The following is a 20,691-nucleotide window of genomic DNA, read 5'->3' on the forward strand; positions in this document are numbered from 1 at the left end:
ATCTCTTGTCGACTCCGCTGTTGTTCAATCTTCCTATCAAAGTCCTGTGCTGCACCCTGTCGAACGCCTTTTCAAAATCTATAAAACAAACAAAAAGGTCTGCTTGTTGATATTTACACCTTTGTGCCAGAGCTGGAAGACAGAATAGTGGTTTCTCGTGTCCCCATGCCTTTCCTGAAGCCTAATAGTTCTTGACCGGTGACCTCGTCACATCTTCTGTTTATTCTATTCTGTAGGATTCGCAAGGAAAGCTTCAGAATGTTATTTAATAGACTTATAATCCGGATGCCAGCCATCTTTTATCTTTTAGCATTGATATAACAATTTTCAAATTGATTTTGGAAAATTTCAGGAAATCGTTGAACGAACAGAAGGAGATGAAGCTGCTTTTGGACATGTACAAAGGTGTCAGCAAAGAGCAGAGGGACAAGGTGCAATTGATGGCAGCTGAGAAGAAGCTGAGAACCGATTTGGATGAACTTCGGCAGACGATGAAAAAGTTGCAGGTGGTTAAAATTAATTTTATTTCTATTATAAGTATTATTTTACATATTTTCATAAGAATGTTTTATACAGGGTGTCCAGAAACTCTACCGACAAACGAAGACAGGAGATTTTTCAGATAATTTTAAGACAATTTAGCTCAATTCGCTTAGTCCGAAAATGCTTCCTAAAGGAGCTAGAGCTCTGTGAAGATGGCTTCTTGTAATTAGTTTTTCTTAAATACCTCCAGAACGCTTCAATTTAGAAAAACTAAAATCGGTACGTATATTTATCTTCCAGAGATAAATCGATTCCATCCATTGCCAATTTCTAGTACCGATCATAGGCGTCCGTTTTGGGTAGGGCAACGGTTTTTTATCATATAACTTTTTTGTCTTTAACTTTTAAGCATTTTTGACACTGGATTATTAAATTTTGAGGCATTCTAGTACTAAAAGGTACTCTTGGTTTAAGTCCGTAGGACACACGGTTTTGTAGAAAAATCGAATTGAAAATTTTTAGTTTTTTGAATTTGAACAAAAATTTAAAAAAAGTTTCAAAGTAAACGGTGTATTTTATCAGCTTAAAGCAAGAGTAACTTTTAGTACTAGAATACCTCATAACTTAATAATCTAGAGTAAAAATGCTTAAAAATGATAGACAAAAATGTTATGCGATAAAATAACCGTTGACCTACCCAAAACGGACGCATATGACCCGTACTAGAAATTTGCAGTTAATGAAATCGATTCATCTCTGAAATATAAATAAACGTACCAGTTTTCAGATTTCTAAATAGTTTTTTTTTTATTTTTTTTGGAAATTAAAAAAAAGAAAAATTTTCAAATCGATTTTTCTAGAAAACGGTGTATCCTATCGACCTAAAACAAGAGTACCTTTTAGTTGTAGAATATCTCACAATTTAACAATCGAGAGTCAAAAATGCTTAAAAATTAAAGATAAAAAAGTTATGCGATAAAATAATTGTTGCCCTACGCAAAACGGACGCCTATGACCGGTACTAGAAATTCGCAATGCATGAAGTCGTTTTATCTGTGAAAGATAAATATGTGTACCAATTTTCGTTTTTCTCAATAGAAGCGTTTTGGAGTTATTTAAGAAAAACTACTTACAAGACGCCATCTTCAAAGAGCTCCAGCTCCTTTAGGAAGCATTTTCGGACTAGGTGAATTGGGTTAAAATATCTTAAAATTATCTAAGGAATCTCCTGTCTTCGTTTGTCGGTAGAGTTTCTGGACACCCTGTATATTTACGTTATAAAGAATTTCCAGCTGTCTATCTAGCAAAAAGTAAAAAAAATTAGTTCATTCTACGGTATGTGGCAAAATAAATAGTACTGAAATACATATTGAAATGTTTATGATTATTTATATATTTAGTATACATGATATAGCCTTGCAAATACTATTCACGACGACGTTCCCGATAAAACAGATGTTAAAGATGCCCTCTGGCGCGAAAAAAATATTTAATCCTAGTCCGCAATTCCGGATCGGTTTGCCCCCTTCAGCATTCCCCATATGTACGCATCAGGTGGCGTTAGGGCTGGTGAGTGGCGATCTCCCCAAATGAGCAGTATTAGAAGAGACTCACAGGCTGTGTGACCGAAAATAGTACCGATAAAAAAAATTTCTGCAAAACTGAGAACCATTCTGAAGCACATAACATTACACACTACACCCCACATATATGTTATAACGACGTTCGCAAACCATTCAGTACGTTTTGGCACATGACACATACAAATTTGAGGCCTACGCATTTCAGTACTCTTTATTTTGCCGCATACCGTATTTGCGTTACATTTAACAAAGTTTCCTATTAATGTCGAAAATTTCGTTTTAATATAGTTTGTGACGTGTCGGGAAAAATTAAAATTGACACTGGCAAAACATAAAGAACACTTTCAATAAATTGATAATTTTTCACAAGAATCGAGTTAATATGAAAAAAAATCATGGATCCTGAATTTTCCAGCCAAATACCAGCCGGAATTTTCTAGCCAGTTTTTTATTTTAGTTCTAGCCAATCTTTGTGATTCCTTTTAGAATATGTGATATTGTAAGCTTGGTTAAACTATCTACCGCCTAATGCTTGGTATGCTCGCAGATACATCAAGATACATTCATTCGCTGCAGGAGAAAGTGCAGCCAAAACCATTAGCGTTGCCTAACTAGCAGAGGTGATAAATACTTTGCTCTTCCGTATAAATTTCTTTCCCGTGTTATTTGTAATGCTGACGATGGCCACTAATAACCAGTTTTTACCGCTGGAGGGATCGAGACATTAGAGAGATATCGCAAAGGTAAACGTTAATACCGTGTCAAGACGTAAATAACGGATAACGGTCTAATTCAACACCGGCATCAGCAGAGTTATCGCAAATGTTTTGGGGCGGGGTTTAACGTTGTTATGACAACCGACGTTCGGTATTAAATGTAACTTAGAAATTAATGTTGAGGAATACTGTAAATGTTTTTTTTATTGAAAAATAGATTTGGATATTGAGTAGGTTGACATACATTTTAATTTTGATGATTTAACCAACAATAATATAAATAATCAGTATAAAAATAATATAAACTATCTGAATAACTAATATTCTAAGCACAAAAAGTAGTCTATTGTGGGCAAAATAAGAACACACGTGTTTCTCAACACAGGAAACAAAATAATTCACAGTTTTTAGTTTATAAAATATGTAAAACATTAAAAGGGTAAACCCTGTAGTTGGCTGTATACCTTTGTTAAGACAACGTAGAATGAAGTAAACACTTCTGTTGTATATAGGTATATTATAAATTTATTAAAAAATTTTAAAATTCATCCACAAGGGAGTGGTTGTACAAAACGTTTTCGGTCAAACTGACCATCCTCAGTGTAAACCTGGAAATAAGTGAACCACTTAGATTGAAATGCAAAAGGGTGAAATTTTGACAGTTAAAAAAGAAAATGTGGTTACTTACGTCCAGTGTACAAGTAATTGAAACTAGCCACTTGAATAGGTGTAAAACCTCAAAATAACATTATTGCTACATTATGAGCTGTATAGTAATCGACAATAAGTCGATGTCTTAAGATTAAAAATGTATCACATGTGGATGTATGTCATCCTTGCTCGGAATTAGCACAAGGTTGTGATCAGGTGAGAGGTTAACAACCAACTGATTAGACAGATTGGTGCCTGAAAATTCATGACAAGATGTCAAAGAAGATAGGTGGATTTCTCAAATGTCAACCGAAAAATTTTTGACAATGTGCATTAATATTTAACTTAATTATTCAATTGTGAATATGCAACTATTAAATTTGTTTGATATGAATTCTAAATTGTAAATAAAGGTTAATAAGCTATAATGATATATTCATTAGTGCACCGTAAACAAAAGCAAAATTCTACTTATATGCTGTGACGTCATAGACTGTTTGTCTACTGTATAGGACTGATAATAATTATATTAATTTGAGCAAAGTTATAATGAATGAATATTATTGAAAATTATATAGAAAATTTTTAAAATTTTTTTTTTTTATCAAAATATGATATTTTAATAGAGTAGCAGCTGTAGAATTGGAAGTAATGCCAATAGTGAATGGTCGGTTGCATATGTTTCAGGGAACCAACGAATATAATGAGAAAATACCAATCTATAGATCTGTAATGTGAATTATTGGAGGTATTAAAGGAAATGATATTAAAAAAGGGAAGTGGAATTGAAAAAATGTATGTACATATCTTAATCAAGAAATCTTCTCTAAAAATATTTTGTTATGACTGAATGTAAAGAGTTTGTCCCATATAGAACTATTGAAAATCTAAATTTAGAAAAATTATTAAAAAGGTGATAAGGTAAGTTGCCTATGTTCAGTGGACAAATAAATGAAATATAATTACTGTTTTGAAATTAAATTGTGTGAATTGTTAAATGGATAAAGACTGATATTAAATTAGGAAAACTGCGCTGAAAGAAATGTACATGTTTTGATCAAAGAAGAAAATTAATGTTGATTGTAAGCTCTAAATGTAAAAAGAATATGTCACATATTAAACTATTGAAATTCTAGATTGAATATTGTATTGACCAAAGTTGATATTAAGTAAATTTATTAAATGTTGATAGCTGAGATTTATTTTTTAATTTTAATCTAAATGAAAAATAGAGTGAATCAATTAAAATGTTGGAAATTCAACAAAATTTTTGGTTATTGTCTATATTAGAATGTCATATCCGAAAAGATCAAGGGTTCCATGGTGTGATTTTGATATAATGAGAAAATGATTTTGTTAAGTGAAAATAATTAAAGAATGAGATGGAAGAGATAGAGTCTTGACAGGAGCACAGAGTGAAAGAAACTGGAAGTACTAAAAGAATATTTGATTAGGTATAATGTTTGGGTTTTTTGTTTATTTTGGGTTTGTCGTGGTATGTATAGGAAAGAAGGCCAATGTGAAGGTGAATAAAAATATAGAATTATGGAAATAATTGTCTATGAATGGGGGTGAAATCACGGTTAAGAGAAAGTTGACGGTTAACACAGTTTGGACTTGTCCTTGCGTCCCTGACAATCTCTAAATCCTCATATAGGTCTAAACGAAGGGTATTCTTATCTTGGATGTTATGAATCAAAGTCACACCATCTGGGATGTTAAGGTGGTGTTTGTTGACTTTGAGATGGTGAGAGAAAGCTGATGTATTGTCACGTTTAGTGTGCTCTGCTGCTCTAGTAGACAGTGATCTATAGGTTCTTCCTACATAAGAGGCATCACAATCGGAACAAGATAATCTGTAAACACCACTACGATTCATAAAGTTGATTGGATCTTTAGTGTTAGATAATGTTTTGTTGAGAGTGTTATTGACTTTAAATGATATGTGGACATTGTCCGAAGAACAGAGAATGTGTTTGATCTTCTCAGATATGACAGTATTATGAAAAGGTAGGGACCTATAGATTGGTGTGATGACTGGGTTTGAATTGTAAGCTAGTTGCTGAAGACGATTGGATTCTCTTTTCCGGATGAGCTTGTCGATTATATTAGGGTTGTAATCATTGTTGACTGCTATTTGTTTGATTATATTAAGTTCCTTGTTAAATTCAGCTGTAGATAGAGGTAGTGTATGTAGTCTATGGATGAAACTCCTAAAAGCAGAATATTTATGAGACAGTGGGTGGTTGGATGAAGAATGGATAACATGATCAGTTATCATGTTAGCCTACTCAAACTGATCATGTTATCCATTCTTCATCCAACCACCCACTGTCTCATAAATATTCTGCTTTTAGGAGTTTCATCCATAGACTACATACACTACCTCTATCTACAGCTGAATTTAACAAGGAACTTAATATAATCAAACAAATAGCAGTCAACAATGATTACAACCCTAATATAATCGACAAGCTCATCCGGAAAAGAGAATCCAATCGTCTTCAGCAACTAGCTTACAATTCAAACCCAGTCATCACACCAATCTATAGGTCCCTACCTTTTCATAATACTGTCATATCTGAGAAGATCAAACACATTCTCTGTTCTTCGGACAATGTCCACATATCATTTAAAGTCAATAACACTCTCAACAAAACATTATCTAACACTAAAGATCCAATCAACTTTATGAATCGTAGTGGTGTTTACAGATTATCTTGTTCCGATTGTGATGCCTCTTATGTAGGAAGAACCTATAGATCACTGTCTACTAGAGCAGCAGAGCACACTAAACGTGACAATACATCAGCTTTCTCTCACCATCTCAAAGTCAACAAACACCACCTTAACATCCCAGATGGTGTGACTTTGATTCATAACATCCAAGATAAGAATACCCTTCGTTTAGACCTATATGAGGATTTAGAGATTGTCAGGGACGCAAGGACAAGTCCAAACTGTGTTAACCGTCAACTTTCTCTTAACCGTGATTTCACCCCCATTCATAGACAATTATTTCCATAATTCTATATTTTTATTCACCTTCACATTGGCCTTCTTTCCTATACATACCACGACAAACCCAAAATAAACAAAAAACCCAAACATTATACCTAATCAAATATTCTTTTAGTACTTCCAGTTTCTTTCACTCTGTGCTCCTGTCAAGACTCTATCTCTTCCATCTCATTCTTTAATTATTTTCACTTAACAAAATCATTTTCTCATTATATCAAAATCACACCATGGAACCCTTGATCTTTTCGGATATGACATTCTAATATAGACAATAACCAAAAATTTTGTTGAATTTCCAACATTTTAATTGATTCACTCTATTTTTCATTTAGATTAAAATTAAAAAATAAATCTCAGCTATCAACATTTAATAAATTTACTTAATATCAACTTTGGTCAATACAATATTCAATCTAGAATTTCAATAGTTTAATATGTGACATATTCTTTTTACATTTAGAGCTTACAATCAACATTAATTTTCTTCTTTGATCAAAACATGTACATTTCTTTCAGCGCAGTTTTCCTAATTTAATATCAGTCTTTATCCATTTAACAATTCACACAATTTAATTTCAAAACAGTAATTATATTTCATTTATTTGTCCACTGAACATAGGCAACTTACCTTATCACCTTTTTAATAATTTTTCTAAATTTAGATTTTCAATAGTTCTATATGGGACAAACTCTTTACATTCAGTCATAACAAAATATTTTTAGAGAAGATTTCTTGATTAAGATATGTACATACATTTTTTCAATTCCACTTCCCTTTTTTAATATCAATTCCTTTAATACCTCCAATAATTCACATTACAGATCTATAGATTGGTATTTTCTCATTATATTCGTTGGTTCCCTGAAACATATGCAACCGACCATTCACTATTGGCATTACTTCCAATTCTACAGCTGCTACTCTATTAAAATATCATATTTTGATAAAAAAATTTTAAAAATTTTCTATATAATTTTCAATAATATTCATTCATTATAACTTTGCTCAAATTAATATAATTATTATCAGTCCTATACAGTAGACAAACAGTCTATGACGTCACAGCATATAAGTAGAATTTTGCTTTTGTTTACGGTGCACTAATGAATATATCATTATAGCTTATTAACCTTTATTTACAATTTAGAATTCATATCAAACAAATTTAATAGTTGCATATTCACAATTGAATAATTAAGTTAAATATTAATGCACATTGTCAAAAATTTTTCGGTTGACATTTGAGAAATCCACCTATCTTCTTTGACATCTTGTCATGAATTTTCAGGCACCAATCTGTCTAATCAGTTGGTTGTTAACCTCTCACCTGATCACAACCTTGTGCTAATTCCGAGCAAGGATGACATACATCCACATGTGATACATTTTTAATCTTAAGACATCGACTTATTGTCGATTACTATACAGCTCATAATGTAGCAATAATGTTATTTTGAGGTTTTACACCTATTCAAGTGGCTAGTTTCAATTACTTGTACACTGGACGTAAGTAACCACATTTTCTTTTTTAACTGTCAAAATTTCACCCTTTTGCATTTCAATCTAAGTGGTTCACTTATTTCCAGGTTTACACTGAGGATGGTCAGTTTGACCGAAAACGTTTTGTACAACCACTCCCTTGTGGATGAATTTTAAAATTTTTTAATAAATTTATAATATACCTATATACAACAGAAGTGTTTACTTCATTCTACGTTATAAAATATGTATTCTATAAATTATTTTTATGTTTCATCCCAAATGTCGAATTAGCGTTAACGTTATTACCGTCCCTTATTTCGATCTAAATAGCGGGACACTCTATTACGGGTATTAGCGTAACATTCACTCTGCGCTTGCGTACATGTCAAAATAGCGTATTCCGCTATTAGCGTGCGTTAAAATTGCATTTGCGATATCTCTCTATTTCTACCCGAAGCCAATGTTTACTAGAGACGTTATCATGTCTGTGTGAAGCAATTCTATTTATTTCAAACCAGGTCTGGAGAAATCGAGAACAGAGTCGAAGTGTTTTTAAATAGAAAAATTTAGAATTTACAGTCAGTCTGAATAATAACTGGGTATACTCGTAGATTGTATGTATTTTCCAATACTTTAATTAAATGAAAAGTAATATAAAACACTGAGTAAAATATTTATAATATAAACCCTGTTTAAATAAGTTGAACAAATTGTATACAATGTGCAGGATCTCAAGAGGGACGATAAGAGAAAACTAGCCGAAGACGAAGCTCTAAAGAAAATCAAGCAATTGGAAGAACAGAAATACGAACTTCAGAAACAAGTTGCAAACCAAAAACCGAGCGATGGCAACTGGGGAGGTCACAATGTTCATCAAAGACCTTTCGTCGGCTCGTTGGAGGAAGAAGCTCTTTTGAACGAGATGGAAGTCACTGGACAAGCTTTCGAGGATATGCAGGTAAATGAATATGCTTTCTTGATATTTATATTTAGTGTTGTAACGTCTGTCGTTGTATTCGATGCTGCAGGTAACAAAATTCAGCCGAAGACGAAAGGTTCGCTTTTTAAGACATTTTTATTTAGAATCAAAACATACAAAAGATAAGATAATATAATTAGCCTTAATTACTCGTTAATTTCGCTAATAAAATATATTTATAACCTACGTATCGAACATTAGGTTCGGGTCGATGTGACGATATTTAGTACATGAATGAATACTACCGACGATCGCGTGGATTAGGAATTAATTTATTAATATGAAATGGACGTATAAGGATAGGACATCTCGCCAGGGGAAAAGACATGTAGGGAAATACGATCACCACTCGTATAACTATAGGTAAAAGGAAAAACCGTCGGATTCGTTCAGCGCACCAAAACTACGGCGGAAAATGGTCGGGATAACTCACCTCTTATACCTCGTTGTTGTTTGTTATTCTTCGATCAACGCTCCAAGAATAATCAACTAGGCTTTTCGTTTCGACTTTTATATCGTCCGAGACGGTACAAAAACACGTTTTACTTAATTCATTGGCGTACTCTAGACGATAAAATTATATTATCGTCACAGTGTAGCTCATAGATTTATCGAAGAAATAAAAATAAATTTTAACTACATACAATAAGTTTGGTGGTACATATTTATACCATTTCTAAGATATTTCATTAATATGAAAAAAAAACAAGAAATATCTGAACGCTTTTGCATCTGTTTAGTACTACAATGGAAGCATCTTCTTGTAGTTCCTTTTATAGGTATGTTTTCCACATCGCGTAACCTTTTTTTGTTCAAAAGAATAGGAATAGCTTCCGGATTATTCCTTTTCTTTGATCGACCAATTCGAATTGAAGCACCAAGTTAGAGCGCCCTGAATTGGAAAATTAGAATATAGTGCTAATAAAGTTCTAAATTTTAATTGAAATAATTTACTTAAATCATTTTAAGACTTAACGTTTAGTGGTACATATTGTTTTGATTGTACTTATTTTTTTTATGTAATATTTAAAAATTATACGTATACTTATTTTCAATCATTAATGTAACAAAACTTTTATTGGGCTAGCTCAAATAAATAAATTATCTCAGGGTTTTACGTCATCCAATCACAGAAATACAAAATCAATACTCAGAGAAAACTCAGGGAAAAATAAAATTCAAAAATAAATTATAACCGTATATTAAAAAAAAATTGATTATACCAAAGAATTAAACACAAATTTTAATAATAGAATAAACTGTAAAACAAACAATCTATGAAATTATTATGCAAATAAATGTAAACAAATATAAAAAATATCGCAAATTATTTTAAAATGAAAGTTACCCAGTATAGATACAAAAATGAATTATAACTGATAAACAAAAACCAATTTAAAAATTACGAAATTGTGTACCTATACGTCGATGAAAACCAAAGAACCAAAATCGTCGCAACGGAGAATATTAATAGAGAGAAACTATAGAGACCAGAATACCTTGTTACAACTGCTACCACTTTCACTGACTTTAATTTTGACTTTAAAAACATTTACCTAGTACTTTTTGTTTACGGGTGCTATAAGGCTTTGATTAACGAAGACCGACACTTTTTACTTTTTTCACAACACAAGCTGCTTCTTCTTTCCTTGCCAAAAATCTCTTGGCTCAAATTCCCCGTCCATCAATCACATTCCTTCAGTTCCATTGGTCCAAACAAATATCGTTACTACGTCATATATCAAACGGCTCCAAATTTCCCAGTCGTCATTACTTTTACCACTTTCTCGGACATCGCTAATCCCGACTTTTTCCAAATATTTCTCATAACTCCGAAAACAAAAAACGTCTTTCGTATACCTCATTCACCCGCGAATTGTTCTTAGAAGCACTTTCTATTAAATTTAACCGCACTGGTAACATGATAAACATTTGCCCAAAATTCATAGAATTAGGGCCGGTTGTTCGAAAGCTAATCAACAATGATCATTATCAAATATTTAATTACTGTCACCAACTGTCAATGTCAACTTTGTTTGGGTTGCTGAAAACATAATATGAAATTACTTAATCAATTATGTTAATAATTGTTATGTTAATTGATTAACTAATTCATAATTTTAATCAATTATGTTTTCAGCAACCCAATAAAAGTTGACATTGACAGTTTTGGTGACAGTAATTAAATATTTGATAGTGATCATTGTTGATTAGTGTTCGAACAACCGGCCCTTATTTTACCATTATTAAAAGAGAAACTTATATCTAACAGTACCATACTGGGTAATTTCAATCGGTACCTATTTTACAGGGTGAATGAAAAAAATAAATATTTTACAAATCAACTATTTTAACGTAATACAAATTGACAAAATTTATGCATACAAATTATTATACAATTAAGTAGTTAGATTTTCTTCTTCTTCCTCTTTGTCTTTATTTATGACAATATATATTATATACAGGGTGGTGAATCGGAAAACGGGCCATAGGAAACTCAATGTAAAATTCTAAACTGTTGAATTCCTGCTTCCCTAATTATGTTACATCAAAAGTCATGAGAAGTTATTTGTAGAGGATTGAAATCTGTATTAAAAACAGAAGTTACAATTGTTGTACGATTTAAACACATTCCAAAATTTTGAAAAATATAATGTATTTACCGCAGTAGGTATGTGTGGGCATGTTAGGCCACACGTTACTATTTAACTGACAGTGAGCACACTATTGACTAAAGAAAATATCTTTATTATTAATACTTTCTCCTTAACTGAGGGTATCTGATCAACTTTATTGTGTTTTAAAGAATAAATGATAAAATAAATAAAGAAATTGACAGTTCAAATTGTTAATATAATAAATTCATTGTCACCGAATGCAATCTTATACACATTATTGCACTGTGTGTGGCGTAACTTTGGCGTATTTCTCTGAAAATTGTATTATATTTTTACAAAATTTTGAATAATTATTGTTTGTAGAACAATATTAACAGTCGTTTTCAATACAGATTTCAATCCTCTACAAATAGTTTCTAATGTCTTTTGATGTAAAATAATTAGGGAAGCAGGAATTCAACAGTTTAGAATTTTACATTGAGTTTCCTATGGCCCGTGTTCCAATTCACCACCCGGTATACCACTTAGGTCCGGTTTTACCACCAACAAATAAATCAATGAATAGCTATTCGTCGAATAAAATTTATTAGACGTTTAAATTTATATTTTGTTTCAATATAATTTTGATAATTTAAAGTTAAACTCGCGAATTTACTTTCTTCTAAATATTTACAGCCAGATTAACTTGCCAATTTACTCGAAGAGTAAGTATTTTTTTTTTTTGATAAATAAATAAAATAAGTCTTATTTGACGTTAGTAAAATGGAGAAATGTCAGTTTAATGGTCGAATAACTTTAATCGTAGAATAAACTACTATTTGTCGTTGGTGAAACCGGCCCTTAGTATTACATGACTAAATTGACATTGGTACACATGTGTACCATTTTTTTAAACAAAAGATCTTCGCCAATATCAATGGAGTTTCGAATATAGTCATATCCTTTTATTCCAAAGTTCTAAATTGGCATGCGTGAAAATAATCCTGGACAATAAATATTAAGGTCATCATTACATCATTAACAAACTGAAAATCCTAATATATATTTTAAACATTTAACAAGAAACTATTGCAAAAAATCAGAAATCAGTAGGACATCTTAGAATATTATAATAAAACATTGTAATATTTACTTTTACTTCAATTTATCACTACTATATCATTAAAAACAGTGGAGAAAAGTGCGTGAAACCCCACCATTCTAATAAACGCTCACTGGTATCGATTTGTACCATTTTATATCGTCGAAGAAACTATCTTCTTGTCCTGTTTTTAACACCGTATCGTTCTAATTATATCATATATCTATCTATACTTATACAACATTTATTAATTTATTTACACTTGCAGGAACAAAACTCTAGACTGATCCAACAACTTAGAGAAAAAGACGACGCCAATTTCAAATTAATGTCGGAAAGAATCAAGTCTAACCAACTTCACAAGCTGGCCAGGGAAGAAAAGGACGTTTTGAAAGAGCAAGTGGGTACCTTAACGACGCAGGTAGATGCCGCTAATATAGTTGTAAGAAAGTTAGAGGAAAAAGAGCGGATACTACAAAATACGTTGGCAACGGTGGAGAAAGAACTATCGCTTAGACAACAAGCTATGGAGATGCACAAGAGGAAGGCTATAGAGTCTGCGCAGTCCGCCGCTGATCTGAAACTTCATTTAGGTAAATTAATTTTTTGCTTTTTTTACGTTCTATATGATTAAAAAATAAGACTCAGAGCAATTTTAACCCGCCACCCCTCTCCCTAAGCCCATCAAAAACGTCATTTTTTCGTTTTTATTTCTTTTTTCCATGAGTTGCAGTCAATTTCCAAATTTAAAAAAATTCACACGCATAGTTCAGACTTTTACAAAACTTTTTTCTATTTTGTGCATTTTTTCTAGACCCACAGGTTGAGTGTACATAATCGTATAACTTTTTTTTTGGTGGCTTCAACTCTAATTCTGTATATTTTATCAAAAAGTATATTTCTGATTTGTTCCAGATTTTTCCGTGTCACTTTTAAAACCCCGAAAAACTGTTTTTTTTTTTAGGGATTTTTGGGGAATTTCCACGTTATAGTATAGACTTCACAATTGATCAAATTAAGGATTTTTTTATAGGTTATATACAGGGTGAGTCACCACTAACGCGACGGAAGATTACAGCGAAATGGTAAAAGATTTGAAAACAAATAAATTGAATAGTTTGTAAGTTGATAAAAGCTACATTTTAAAATTATTTTGAAATATACAGGGTGTCCCAATAAATGGCGGCGTATCAAAGTTATATGTTTTCTTATGGAACACCCTGTATTTTATTGCATTTTTTAATTGTCCGCAAAAAATAAGGTATAGTTTCATAAGGCTTCCCTATACCTATGTACAGAGTGTTCTGAGTTATGTTGACATTTCTTAAAATGTAAAGTTTTAAAAGAAGTTCAAGTTATTTAAGAAATTATAAAAACATTACTTTTACATCTAAATAGTTGGATATTGGTTGAATGTATTACATGATTAATTATTACACATTTGTCTACAGGGTGTTTAAATGGAACGCCATGTATATTAATAAATAATTATACTAAACAAATTTACGTGTTTCGAATGGTATATGGATGTCCTATACCTAGGTATCATAGTTTTTACGTAATTTACAATTATTTAAATTCTTAATCTGTAAATCGATTTTAAAACAAAAGATGTAGTTAATTAATGTCATTGTATGACATTGTCAGTTTATGACAGTACGGTCTGGTAATTATCAAAATTATAAACATCGGTGTATGATATTCAATTTATTTTTTACTTAAAAATGGCTTTGGCAGAGCCAATTACATTCTTTAATTGTTCCTAAAAATGAATAAACACGATATCTATGATAGAGTAGACATGCTACTTTTCATTGGGGAATATTTTTAAAATTGTCTCTTAGCTTCTAAAGTTTACGATTAAAGGTGTCCTGATAGAAGACACCCAAAAAAGGACGTTTTTGAGAGATTTCTCGATAGATTCCGTGCTACTGGTAATGTTGCATAGGTACGAAAAGTTAAATAAAAATAAACCATTTATTTTTAATGACGTCAACGAACTTGGTGTCCTGCTTTCTGTTACGGAAAACCCAAATACTAGTACGTGAAAAATTTCGAGTCAATTGGAAATCAGTCAAACGAGTGTATGTAGAATACATAAGAAAAACCACTATCATCCGTATAAAACTCAACTACACCAGCATTAGACAGAACAGGAACGTTTAACTTTTCGTTTATAGACTTAAGAATTTGGAGAAGATCCTGATTTTTTTTTAAGAATGTATTGTGTATAGACGAATCTACCTACTTTTCATAATAATCGTCTAGTTAATAGACATAGCTTTCATTTTATTATGATACAGTAAACAAACATTTTACTGTTGATCACCAACACCGTGAAATGTTAATGTTTGGGGCAGTATTATGAGCGAATACGTTATCGATCCATATTCTTTTGACGAAAATCTGAATAGAGCAGCTTTTTTAAATTTCTTAAAACAAGTTTTTTGGATCCTTCTTAAAACCTTCCACTTAGCGTGCGAACAAACATGTGGCTCCAATTGGACGGAGCTCCTGCTTATTTTTGACGTGATGTTAAGAACAACATCAACATAAAATTTAGAAATAAATAGTTAGATAGACTCGGTCCATATATTTGGCCACCTAGGTCACCAGGATTGACCAAGATGAATTTTTTTAAATGGGGTTATATTAAAAATATTGTAAATGCTACACTTCCTACCCTACTACTTCAGATGATATTTTTATGAAATTAAGAATTTCGAACGCTTTTGCGTCTATAACACCAGCTATGTTAAATAATGTAAACAAATCATATAAAATCGCTTGTTGTATAAACATTTTGAACATGTATTACATAACTGATAATTTTTTACTTATAGTAAGTTGTAGTTCATTTTGTATTTAGTTATTTTCTTAATATTATTACTTAATAACGAAAAAATTTATTTTACAAATCAGCAAATAAAAATATATTTACATTTTTATTTACAACTACACTCTATAACAACTATTCCAAGATGATGAGTTTAAAAATCGAGAGTGACTATAAATATTTTTAATATCGATGTACCGTTTAAGAAAATTGTAAATTACGCAAAAACTATGACTCCTAGTTATAGAACACATACCATATCCATATACCATTCGAAAGAGGAACAACCTGTGTTTAGTATAATCCTTGATTAATATACATGGTGTTCTAATAAAATAACCATCATATTATGCTACATTGAATAATCCAATAATGAAACCGTAAATTTTGAACACCCCGTAAATAAATGTGTAATATTTTAAAGTCAAAAGGCAGATATCGAGCACTGAATTTAATTAAATCTTGCCCAAGTATACTTTCGCTCACAAGAGCATCCTCAGGGGCATTTCGTCAATAAAAAGAAGGTATCCTCGAATGTCATTTAATTATTATAGATCATTTTGGTGGCAAACTTAAATTAACAACTAACTACACACTGAACAAGGGACAAACATATAAATTAAATTGCCAGTAGGTTCTACATTTTAAATATGGAGTTAGTTGTTAATTAGTGTGTAGTTAGTTGTTAATTTAAGTTTGCCACCAAAATGATCTATAATAATTAAATGACATTCGAGGATACCTTCTTTTTATTGACGAAATGCCCCTGAGGATGCTCTTGTGAGCGAAAGTATACTTGGGCAAGATTTAATTAAATTCAGTGCTCGATATCTGCCTTTTGACTTTAAAATTCATTTATTCGAGCATTCAACCATTTCCTAATTAAATGTGTAATAATCAAGCATGGAATGCATTAATTATAAGATAGTTACCAGACCGTATTGTCATAAAATGACAATGTCATACAATTACATTAATTAACTTCATCTTTTGTTTTAAAATCGATTTACAGATTAAGAATTTAAATAATTGTAAATTACGCAAAAACTATGACACCTAGGTATAGGACATCCAAATACCATTCGAAACAGGTAAATTTGTTTAGTATAATTATTTATTAATATACATGGTGTTCCATTTAAAATAAGCATCATATGACACATTGAATACTCCATTAATGAAACTGTAAATTTTGAACACCCTGTAGACAAATGTGTAATAATTAATCATGGAATACATTCAACCAATATCCAACTATTTAGATGTAAAAGTAATGTTTTTATAATTTCTTAAATAACTTGAACTTCTTTTAAAACTTTACATTTTAAGAAAAGTCAACATAACTCAGAACACTCTGTACATAGGTATAGGGAAGCCTTATGAAACTATACCTTATTTTTTGCGGACAATTAAAAAATGCAATAAAATACAGGGTGTTCCATAAGAAAAAATATAACTTTGATACGCCGCCATTTATTGGGACACCCTGTATATTTCAAAATAATGTTAGAATGTAGCTTTTATCAACTTACAAACTGTTCAATTTAAATTTTTTTCAAATCTTTTACCATTTCGCTGTAATCTTCCGTCGCGTTAGTGGTGATTCATCCTGTATAATTTGACGTGACTTGAGTCTTTTGGAACATTGAAAAATTGGGCGAAACACCTTTAAACCCCGTTTTTTCAGGGTTTTATGTGAGTTATCTGCACTCCACATCCTCATATTCTGAGAATTTGTGTACCCATAAAGATGAAACCAACATTCGTCAGTAAAAAAGGTTTTGCGTAATACATAATAAATTATCATTATTATTGATTGTTCAGAAACCAATTACAGAAGGCTAGCCTTTGGGGATAGTCGTTTAGGGTGATTTCATGGAAGGCTTGTAAACGATACATAGGTAAATGTAAACCTTGCTTAAGAATACGCTGGCAAGTTCCATATAAAAGATCTACCTAACCCCCTCTGTGGCTCAGTGGTAAGAGCGCCTAACTTTGGATCGAAAGTTCCGAATGGTAGTGAGTTCGAATCTCACCAGGGTCAGAGATTTTTTCATTTATTATAAATTAATGAATGAAAATAGTTTCTGTCCTTGTGGGATCGGTACTCACCGGAGGGACCGCAGACGTTCGGATACAATTGGCGTCTCTTTGCAAAGTAACAAGACACTTACTCAACACACACACTACACATTACACCTGAGTTAGTGATAAGTTATACAATTACGTGGCTATAGGTTCTAGTTCTAAACCAAGGCCAGAATCAGAGAAAAAAAGATCTACCTGTTGATGTATTGGCGATGTTAAGTCACAATGACGACCTCTCGTGGATTTCGGCGGAACTAAAATTGAGGTTGTTTTTCTTTTTATTGGCCTGCTATAATGGGGGATTTCAATGTCAAATCGTTCATTATTTTCGAAAATCAATATAATTAATAAATTTTAATACAATAGATTTCATTAAAAGCTTACAAACCTTTTATCAAAAGTGTTCTTATGTGTGTGTTGTGTTGCAGAATATTTGGAGTAAATTTAGGACGAGCACGTTCTTTTAATTCTACTGATGCTGATAGATTAATCGATGGGACTACTAACTTTTTCACTTTATTGATTTTCGAAAATACTGACAACGATTTGACATTAAAAACACCCTCAATTTTAGTTCCGCCGAAATTAACGAGAGGTCATCATTGTGACTTAACATCGCCAATTATCCGTTAATTTTTTGGCCATTTTTAAAATACACTCGAGCAGTAATTTTGTTTACTAAAACTTAAGTCAAAGTTGACGTAAACTGACAAGCTGAATTAATGAAATCTCTCTCCTTCAGACCCCACTATGTTGACAAAAATTTTGGATTAGTGGATATTATATGTATTATTAATATGGACCTTTAATTTAAAACAGTTTTAAAAATATTGTAATATTGTAACTATAGGAATGGTCTTATAGCTCTTTGTAGTCTCGAAATCCGTTTTGTAGCTATGATAAAAATACATGTACTATTTCACATTTTTCTCATTTCATGTGAAATTCTAGAATTAAATAGTATTTAGACAAATTGTTTTTCTAATTTCTCTAATTTTCCTTTCAGAAAAATATCATTCCCAGATGAAAGAAGCGCAGCAAGTAGTAGCTGAAAAAACAAGTTCGCTCGAAGCCGAAGCCTACAAAACCAAACGGCTTCAAGAAGAAATAGCCCAACTAAAACGAAAGGCAGAAAGAATGAAGAAGATGGAATTGGCCGGCACCACGTTGGACGAGGTCATGATGGAAGAGATCCGCGAATACAAAGAAACCCTCACGTGTCCCTCCTGCAAGGTCAAGAGGAAAGACGCAGTACTATCTAAATGTTTCCACGTCTTCTGCTACGATTGTCTTAAGACTAGATATGAAACGAGGCAGAGGAAATGTCCTAAGTGTAATTGTGCTTTTGGAGCTAACGATTACCACCGTCTGTATTTATCTAACTAGTGGAATACCAGGACTATTATTTGTAATTTATTAATTTTTAAGCCAATGCGCAGATATTCCTTTAATTTTCGTGCTTGGTTTTAATTCTAAAAAAGTTTAAAAGTTTTGTATATCTTTACGATGTCATTGATTTTATGATTATAACAAGAGTTTTTGCATAAAGAAAATGAAGCAGTAAAAGTAAAACTGAAAAAATGCATGGTATATTCTGTATACATTAATTATATTGAGATGTTCGTACTAAATTTATTTATTAACTTTATTTAAACACTTAATTTATTTGTCTTTGTTTAATTTATTACATTCTCTTATTTATACTAAAACATATAATTTATATCTACAATTATTTTTTCCAATTTATTTTTCGATATTACAATACGCGCACTACTTTAAACCAAAATAATGAATGAGTCCGTTCAACACAAATTTTCTATTTTAGACTTGAAACTAGAACTTCTGTTCGGGATTTTTCGCTTACGATTAGTCATTCGAAAGATCTGGAGAAATATAGCTGTAAAACTGGTTCCGTCTGGTGTATTTGGGGTCCCATAAAGTTATTTATGGGGTTATTGGCAGGTATTTAAAGTTTGATACGACCGATCCTCTTTGACTTTTATCTGCCTCATTCTTTTTTTAGCTACGCCTTTTTGATATATTAGTGAACTATAGACGTCACATGTCGTTTCCGTCCTTTCTTTACCCGGGATTCTCGGGAGACTTTTCCCCAATATGTCATTTTTGTATGTTCTCACAAGTACCAAAATTTTGCTTGTTAGTCTAATCATCACTTTCTATCTGGTGCCTCTTTTAACTTTTAACTACCAACATTCGTGTAAAAATCGATGAACCTAATGTAACAATAAATTGTTTTAGTTATTTTTGATAATCGAGCACGAAATTAAAATAATAACTACGTATTGTCTGTTAAATTAGCTATAAGAATAAGTTATTGGTTCCATTTTTTCTATGTAATTATGTGATTCATGTAAAGATTCGTTTCATAAACAAATTTGTTTAATTTCATAAAGTTTACCAAGTTATAACCCCTCTAATGGTGGTTAAAACCCCCTGTGTAACCTACTCCAGGAGGGTGGATCAGTGTTTGACAAATCCCACGCCTCGAAAGAGATCAACCTCAAGGATTTTGCGGGAGGTAAAACTTAGCTGAATGAAAGTAGAAAGAACATGAGAAGAATCAAGTAGCAGCATATAACTAGAGCCAGAAGCCTCTTATCAGAAGAAAGATTTACAGAAATAGAAAGCGAAATGATGAAGCGGTTGCCAATGTTAGTCTACATATAATAAAGATATGAGTCACAAGAAAGGCTTAGATGATCATGCAAATCACCACCTCCCCCAAGAAATCCACTCACTCAAATATTGGGACCGTGCAAGTTCGGCAAAGCGACACCTATTTCTACGCTCTGCAACTTTATTCGCACTTTTAATTATATTGGCCAATTATATTAGTTCTGGTTACTGGATAATTGAATCGTTTATTTCAGAAAGGGGTCAAGTCACCAAAACCTGCTTTTGAGAAAAACAAAAAAAAAACGTGTTTACATTCAACAAAAATTTTATTTATATAAAATAAAAATTCTCACTAATAACCTGTAGTGTTTGTCAAAAAGTATTGTATTTTTCAAAAATTTATCTTGTTAATTTGTTTAAGAAAAAATAAATAATTTTTTGCACTTGGCCCCTTTCTGAAATAAAGTTGGTGTTTACATTCAACAAAAATTTTATTTATATAAAATAAAAATTCT

The 20,691-nt window shown here is 31.6% G+C and overlaps 1 protein-coding gene across 2 annotated transcripts in view; it reads left to right on the forward strand.

The window, feature by feature from the left end:
• LOC114326703 (E3 ubiquitin-protein ligase Bre1) overlaps window positions 1-19,934 on the forward strand; it is a 62,136-nt gene extending 42,202 nt beyond the window's left edge. Inside the window, exons 10-13 of one of the 2 annotated variants that reach the window (XM_028275122.2) lie at window positions 353-506; window positions 8,665-8,895; window positions 12,884-13,208; window positions 18,546-19,934. In XM_028275122.2, coding sequence (XP_028130923.1) covers window positions 353-506; window positions 8,665-8,895; window positions 12,884-13,208; window positions 18,546-18,925 — 1,090 coding nt within the window. In that variant the 3' untranslated portion in view covers window positions 18,926-19,934. The remainder of the gene's footprint in view (window positions 1-352; window positions 507-8,664; window positions 8,896-12,883; window positions 13,209-18,545) is intronic. The other variant, XM_028275123.2, reaches the window with a different exon arrangement.
• Window positions 19,935-20,691: the final 757 nt, after the last annotated feature.

Source organism: Diabrotica virgifera, chromosome 4 (genome assembly GCF_917563875.1).
Source record: "Diabrotica virgifera virgifera chromosome 4, PGI_DIABVI_V3a".
NCBI classification, from domain to species: Eukaryota; Metazoa; Arthropoda; class Insecta; order Coleoptera; family Chrysomelidae; genus Diabrotica; species Diabrotica virgifera.